This window comes from Cynara cardunculus, assembly GCF_001531365.2.
Source record: "Cynara cardunculus var. scolymus isolate 2C chromosome LG 3, CcrdV1, whole genome shotgun sequence".
Taxonomy (NCBI): domain Eukaryota; kingdom Viridiplantae; phylum Streptophyta; class Magnoliopsida; order Asterales; family Asteraceae; genus Cynara; species Cynara cardunculus.
Genome location: NC_037530.1, coordinates 37,092,539 through 37,099,999, shown reverse-complemented (window position 1 = coordinate 37,099,999; position 7,461 = coordinate 37,092,539). Strand labels below are relative to the sequence as shown.

The 7,461-nt window shown below is 29.3% G+C and overlaps 1 protein-coding gene across 1 annotated transcript; it reads right to left on the bottom strand.

Annotated features, from left to right (window-relative positions):
• Nucleotides 1-2,077: 2,077 nt before the first annotated feature.
• Nucleotides 2,078-2,938, bottom strand: LOC112509997 (ethylene-responsive transcription factor ERF003-like). Its single transcript, XM_025115240.1, has 2 exons — nucleotides 2,719-2,938; nucleotides 2,078-2,612 (listed from the first exon to the last, which is right to left on the bottom strand). Exons 1-2 carry the CDS (start codon nucleotides 2,799-2,801, stop codon nucleotides 2,186-2,188), a joined length of 510 nt encoding a protein of 169 aa, XP_024971008.1. The 5' UTR covers nucleotides 2,802-2,938; the 3' UTR covers nucleotides 2,078-2,185.
• Nucleotides 2,939-7,461: the final 4,523 nt, after the last annotated feature.

Below are 7,461 nucleotides of genomic sequence, written 5' to 3'. Positions count from 1 at the left end.
TGTTCATTATGTTCATTAAAGATTTGACTTCAGGATGACAAACAATATACATTCTTCACTAAGTTTTCAATTTCAGTAAATTCACATCCTTGTTGCTCTTTTTAATTATCTACTTTGTGTAATAATAGTTTTAGTTTTGTTACTGTTTTATGTCATATAGCACAAATCATATCATGCTTATATAGGGGTTGTTCATTATGTTCACTATGCTATATTACTTGATCACACACATAGCGATTACATTTTTCATAGTAGGATGCATTAAGACATTTGTGCACAGACACACATATATTAACAGATATCAAATCAGCACAAATAACACAGACGTAGACGTTGGGATTCGTTAMTGTTTTATGTCATATTGTTGATGTTCATTAGGTTCACAAATCCAAACTTGTATGTATTTGTGAAGTGTTGCGTGTGTGTGATGTTCATTAGGTTCACAHATCCAAACTTGTATGCATTTCGCCAAAATCATCCATCGTTTTGATGAATATTATGAACCAGATTTTTCACTAATGATATACACTATTGATAGTATAGATTGGCAGTTTCGTAGTTGATTGGAGGTTACGAAATCGTCTGAATAATATAGGTTCACGATATGATGCGATTTTTTTTTACAAAATTACCCTTTGAACAGTTGTTCATAGACATCTCATTTAATACATTAATTAAATGATAATTTTTGTAGTCTCATTTAATAAGGACCGTTTGATGAAAAAATGAACGATCAAAATCGGTTAGCATAATTTGCACAATAGTTTGGGTTAGTATTTGAACCAACCCATATATATATATATATATATATATATATATATATATATATATGATTTTGGTCCCTAACATGTTGTATATATATAAATAAATGGATATTATATAGTTAATATATTAATTAAATTTTTGACATTTTTAAACAACTTTTTACAGTATTGTAAAAAAGTTTGAAATGCCACTCATCTAACGGAGTTTTAGCGGCTGTTAGAGGCACAGATCAAATATGATCGTTTTTACAAACCACTATGACAATCTTATGATTTCTAAAATTATAGGAACCAAAAGTGTTATGACCACCAAAACCACAGGGACCAAATTTGTAATTTACTCTAATTTTGTTTCTTAAAACAATCTAATCTTGTAAAATCTCCAACAAATTTTATATAATTTATCTAAAATATATAATCAAAAGTCGACACCTCTAAAAAGAATTAAGGGTCGTTTGTTTATCTATTAATAGTTTCATTAAGAAACAACATCTGAATCGTTAAGAGGTGAATCTTGTTTGGTAAAAAAAAGTTTGTCTCTTAATAGTTTTAAAAGCCTCTGAAATATTTTGTATCATGTGTCTCCCTTAATCATTTAGCGCTCTAATTTCATTGTAAATAATTATCAAACAATTATATTTTATTTTACACTATATCATAAAAGCTTCTTAATTATTCTGACCACTTAATCATTCAGCACCAAACCATTTAACAACTATTAAACAACCACTTATATTATAACTTTAACATAGTTTTCATTTTAGAGATTTCAAATATTATATTAATATATCATACAAAAACACTTTTTAAATATATATATATATATATATATATATAATTATTATTATTCAATTTAATTTATAAAAATAATAAAAAAAAAACTAATTCCTCTCTTTATATATTAAAACATTTTCAACAAATTTTCTAAAATAGATAAAATATATTTTATAGGGGGTGTTTGGGATTGTTTATTTGAAACAACTTATACTTTTCTACAAAAGCACTTATCAACTTAATATAAGTCAGAAAGATTTAACTTCTTCAAAAACTCATTATTACCGGTTTGGCACCGGTATAAGTTGTTTATCCAAATACTCAGAACTGCTTATTACCGGTGTCACACCGAAATAAGTCAATAAGTTGTTTTTATAAGCATTATCAAACACCCCCTTATTCTACCTCCGTGTAATCTATACAAGATTAAAAATTAGCATTTTTTCTTAATAAAAGGTGGTACAGAAGTGTGAAATTAACTATAACGACAATAACAGTATAATTTATGTAATTTTATTATATTTATCAGAGCACGAAATGACTTGAAAGACCTCGAGTTTCGATTTCCCGTCCGGATATTTACTTAAGTGACACGATTACGATAGATTACGATATTTCTGGTCGACTAAAAAAAAAGGATAATCGGTCTAATTTTGTAAAACAGAACAAAGCTCAATGGTTCCATAATCAAGCAGCTCCTCTATCATTTGCTCTATATGTTCATCTTCAGGAGACTTGTAATGCTGCATATTCTCCATTTTACCCTCCCAATTCACCATATTTCCACAGTTGCCCCTGTTCTCCATGAATTCCCCTGTGGGAGACTGCTGTTGGCTTTCTTGATTGTTACCCACCATTGATTTCTTCGCCATTTCAAGAGATGTCATGTGGCATTTATGTAATTTAGCTCTCAAAGTTGCAGAGAGAAGCTTCGAAGAAGAGGACTGTGACCCTTCGGTGTCGTAAGTGAAGTTGGTTCGAGCTCTCGGCCCGCACATCAGCCGAGCCGCTTCATCATAGGCTCGTGCTGCGTCTTCTGCTGTCTCAAATGTTCCTAGCCATATTCTCGTCTTCCTGTTCGCACAAACATAAATATCAGAAAAGGAAATCGTTCTTTGAGGCATATCAACAAACAGTTTGTTTGTGTTTCAAATGATCGATATCAAGATTAGAAATTTACAGGAGAGGGTGGCGAATTTCGGAGACCCATGATCCCCAATGTCTCTGGCGAACACCTCTGTATCGTTGTTGAGATCTAGCCATGGCGATTTGAGTGGTGCAAGAGGGTTCGATGGCGTTTGTCGTGAAGGTGTTTGTGAAAATGTCTCGATGAAAAAACCGTATCAGTGAAGAGACCTGAAGAGTGGCAGATTTTATATGGCTTCTTTATAGGGATTCCGGCCACGTCTTTTAGCCGTCGATCAACGTGGTGGACCCCATCATTTACTTTCTCATTCCTACAGGAAAAATTAAACAGAAAACCCTTCAAAAATATATTCCCTAAAAATATTTTTTTAAATTATCCTAAAAAAAGGAAATTTTCCGTTTCCATTGCAAATCAAGGAACCATCGAAAACGCAACATGTTTATATATTTGTAATGAACGTTTTAGACATGTGATGTATCTTTAACACGTATGGTTCATCGATTTACGATGAAACTGTAGTTCTTAACGAAAACCGTCTCATCCTAAAAAAAAGACAAAACAAAAGGCCAAAATCCTGCAACAATCACCATGTTTCCTGTTGATGAACATCAGGAAAGTAACAAGAACCAACAAAAAGACGTCGAGATCCGGTTTTAATAAACATTCATTTATGTCATCGTCATAATAAAACGGTAGTTGATACTTGATACCTTATACCAACCATGCACATACATGACATGTACTCGATTCAAGAACATCCTACATGTTAAACTTCCTAATCATAGGAAACAAACCCATGTGCCTAATTGGTGAGCTTTACATAAATACAAAATACCACATTCGATGCACATTTACATCTTATTTTTAGTATTAATAATAGATTAGCATATCAGCTATTGTCTCGTAAAACAACATATAATACCTATAATCTTAAAAGGTGTTTATTTGCATCTTAATGGTGCCATTAAGAGGCATCTTAATAGGACATTAAGAGACATCCTCTGAATCTCGTAAAGGTGTGTCGTGTTTGACAAGAAAAATTGAAGCCTCTTAATGGTAACAAAAAGCTCTAAGCACTTTTTTTTACTTGGGTTTGGACAATATGGTTCAGAAGGGCAATTCTTCCATATTTGCCCTCGATCTATTGTCTCCTCCATACGCCTCCACAGTTTCTTCTCGTTCCTACAAAGTTTTCCTAAGTTTTTGGACATTGTTTTGAACAAACAAATCATCAAACTTTTAAAAATTGATTATCTATATACTTTTCAACCAGAAAAATCTATTTGTAGACGGATTGAAAGACTTTAAAGTGAAAAGGGCCTAAATTAGTTTTATTGCTCCCAAACCCTTGCATCCAACCATATCGTTCCTCTTTGCCACCCCAATGTCGTGCGTTCTCCATACTACTCATCGTCACCGTTGGCCCCTACCATTGATCTCCCTTTATTGATCTGTTTTTTTTCCGTCTTTTAATGTTTCCTCTTTTATAATAATTTAATGAAATATATTTAGATAGATTAAAAAGAGAATTGATAGCAGGGGTCAACGACGGTGACGGGTTGGGCAGTCATTGAAAATGAATGATGAATGGTGATGACGGGTAGTGTTAAGTGCATGTATTTGAATGATGTAGGGTTTGAAAACGGTTAAATTGATTTAAGTTCTTTTTTTATGTTAAAAATCTTTTATAGCTGGTTATAGGTAGTTTTTTTAAAATTAAAATGATGTAAATAACCAAATTTTAAAAATTCAATTATTTATTTATTCAAAAAAAAAGTAAATATTTAATCATTCAAAATAAAAAAAAATTTGATCAATTTTTCATTTAAAAAAATAAGAATTAACCATCTATAGTATATTATAAAACATTTGATAAAAACTCTTAAAACATTTTTTATGCATAAAGTACTGTTTATTGATGCATATTACTTAAAATTCAAGATTACAAGTAAATTGTGCATAAGTGCAACTTATTAAAGCTCTATGTTTGAATTCGTGTTACTAACTGCGGATAAACATAATCAAATAGAGGATAAACATTTCATTTTAAAATATAAAAAATTTAAAATATAATAAGGATAATTATTGAGTTATAACTATAATACTTAATTATTATCTTTACAAAAAAATATATTATTAAATCTAAATTAAGTTACTTCGTTGCATTATATTTTATTCAAAAATAAAAACATTATCGTTTTTTTTAAAACCACATAAAATCGTATTATATCGATGTGAATAAAAAATAAAACGAAACATCGAAATGAAAATGTGTTTCGATGCATTACACGAATACCCTTTTAGTTTAAAATAAAAAAAAATACTTTTTTTGAATTTTTTTAATTAACTTTTATATTATATTAATAATATTTTAGGAAATATTAATATCTGAAAAACTGAAGATGGTTGAAAGATTTGACCATGACATGTGTGTTGCATGGGTTTCCATTCACACAGTGAAGTTTGGTAGCATAGCATGCAATTCCAGGATCAGTAGGCGTGATGCAGCTGCAATCTTTGACCACATGTCTACTTCCAGTTACACTTGCAACTACTACCCTCACATTTTTCTTTTATCATAAACCCCTATCAAATTGTTTATAAAAATATTTTATTAATTTATTTTGATATGATATTGATAATAATTTTTTTTAATTTAATTTAGATTTAATAATAGAGAAATTTATTTTTAATTTAAAGATAATAATTAAACATTCTGTTAGAACTCAATAATAATCTAGATTTTTTATATTTAAAATGAATGTTTATCTTATATTTGATTATGTTTATCTGTAATTAGTTACACAAATTTAAAAATAGAGTTTTAATAAGTTGTACTTACGTAAATATACTTGTAATCTTGAATTTTAAGTAATATGCATCAATAAACAATACTTCATGCATAAAAAAAATAGTTTTTATCATATGTTTTATAATATAGTATAGATTATTAATATTAGATTTGTTAAATAGAGAACAATGTTGAGTTAGATGTAATATTTGTTAAAATGGAGAACAATGTTGAGTTAGATGTAATATTTTTGGAGATTTTGATTTTAAAATACTATATATAAAAAAATACATAACATAATTGTTAAAGATGTTTTTAATTAAATGAATTAACAGTTATTTATTAGTATTAGAAGAAATAATGAATCGCCACGTCAATTAAATTTGGGTTTTAGTGAAAACGTCAATTATATGAAATTTTTCTTAACGGTTTAAAATACTTTTTCTATAAAACACATGATAAATTTATACAACGTTCATATTGATGTTATATTTTTAGGAAAATCAATAATGAAATGTAACATCGAATATGGATACTTTATATCCCATACAATACTAATAATTATAGAATCTATTAAGTTCGATGTTATATTTTCATTGTAAATCATATATAATTTTTTCTTGTAATATATGATATTTTTATTTTTTTATTAACATGGATATACAACTCGCTATGTAAGTCAACTAATCCCATAATGACCATTTGTTTTGCGGGTAGCCCGAAGTCGTTGCATTTGAACCTCCGTAGCCACAAGAGGAGTTTTATTCCTCTTTGGATTTGAACCGCGACCTCCAGACACTTTTGACATTTGGAGTTCATGTTCAAACCAATTAGACACCACCCTTATGATTTGATATTTCTATTTAGAGGCTTAATTTAGGGAATTAAGGGTGAGGAATAAAAATGATAACAAGTAATAAGCACTTATAGCATTGAGTTCAATATAATGTGATAAATGATTTCTTAAAAGTGGGTTATCATTCTTTATACTCATTCTCATTTTCATTAATTATAAACGAAGTAAGTAATGGGTTGGATTTTGGTAAAAATAAAAGTTATAGTGAGAAAGGTAAAAATGGATCGGATCAACCATAATTGACGAAAACCATTGAAACAACAGTAATGAGATGAAACAACAGTAATGAAATACATCTGATTAATTTCTTTCTAAATTGCAGTTCATGGATTGTTCTGGGTTAAAAGTGATCAAGAATTTAAATAGGTTTACAAAAATATGTTATGATGCCTTGTGTTTGAACTTCATTGGCGTTATTATATGTTGTTTTGAAAATCATGACTTGCCTTTACCAACTTTATCATTATATTTCCAAAATATATATGCTCTCAAAAACTCGGGATAAGTTAAGGAGACGTTTACTAAACACTTACTCGATAAGTGTTCACCGGTTAAATTTAACACTATCATTTACTTACCGGGTAAGATTTTTGTCCATCAAAACGGTATCGTATGCAACAATTTACCGGTAAGCTCTTACTGTGGTAAGAGTCATCGCCCTCACTCACCGGATAAGACTATTGGTCCTTGTCTCGCTCTTACCAGGTAAGATTCTTGGTCCTTACCACATTCATCCGGTAAAGTAATTTGACTTGTTGTTCACTTATTCGAGTAAGTATTTGCTAAACCGTAAACGGCCCCTAAATATACTTCTATATATTGTTAAATGCCTATTTACATACTAATTTTCTCCTTAAATATCTTAATATCAAAACATATTTTTTTATATTTTTAATACATAATTTGACTTGATTTTAACGTTAATTAGGATGTATTTAGTAATGTACTAGAAGCGTACTCACGCAATGCAGCGAGATACATCGTGTTTTTAATATTTCATTTTATTATTTATCTCAGTCGATGTTATATGGCTTTATGTGATTTTGAGAAAGCGATGATGTTTTTATTTTTGAATAAAATATATGTTTGACGATATCATAAAAATTTGACAAAAATATATCGATATTAG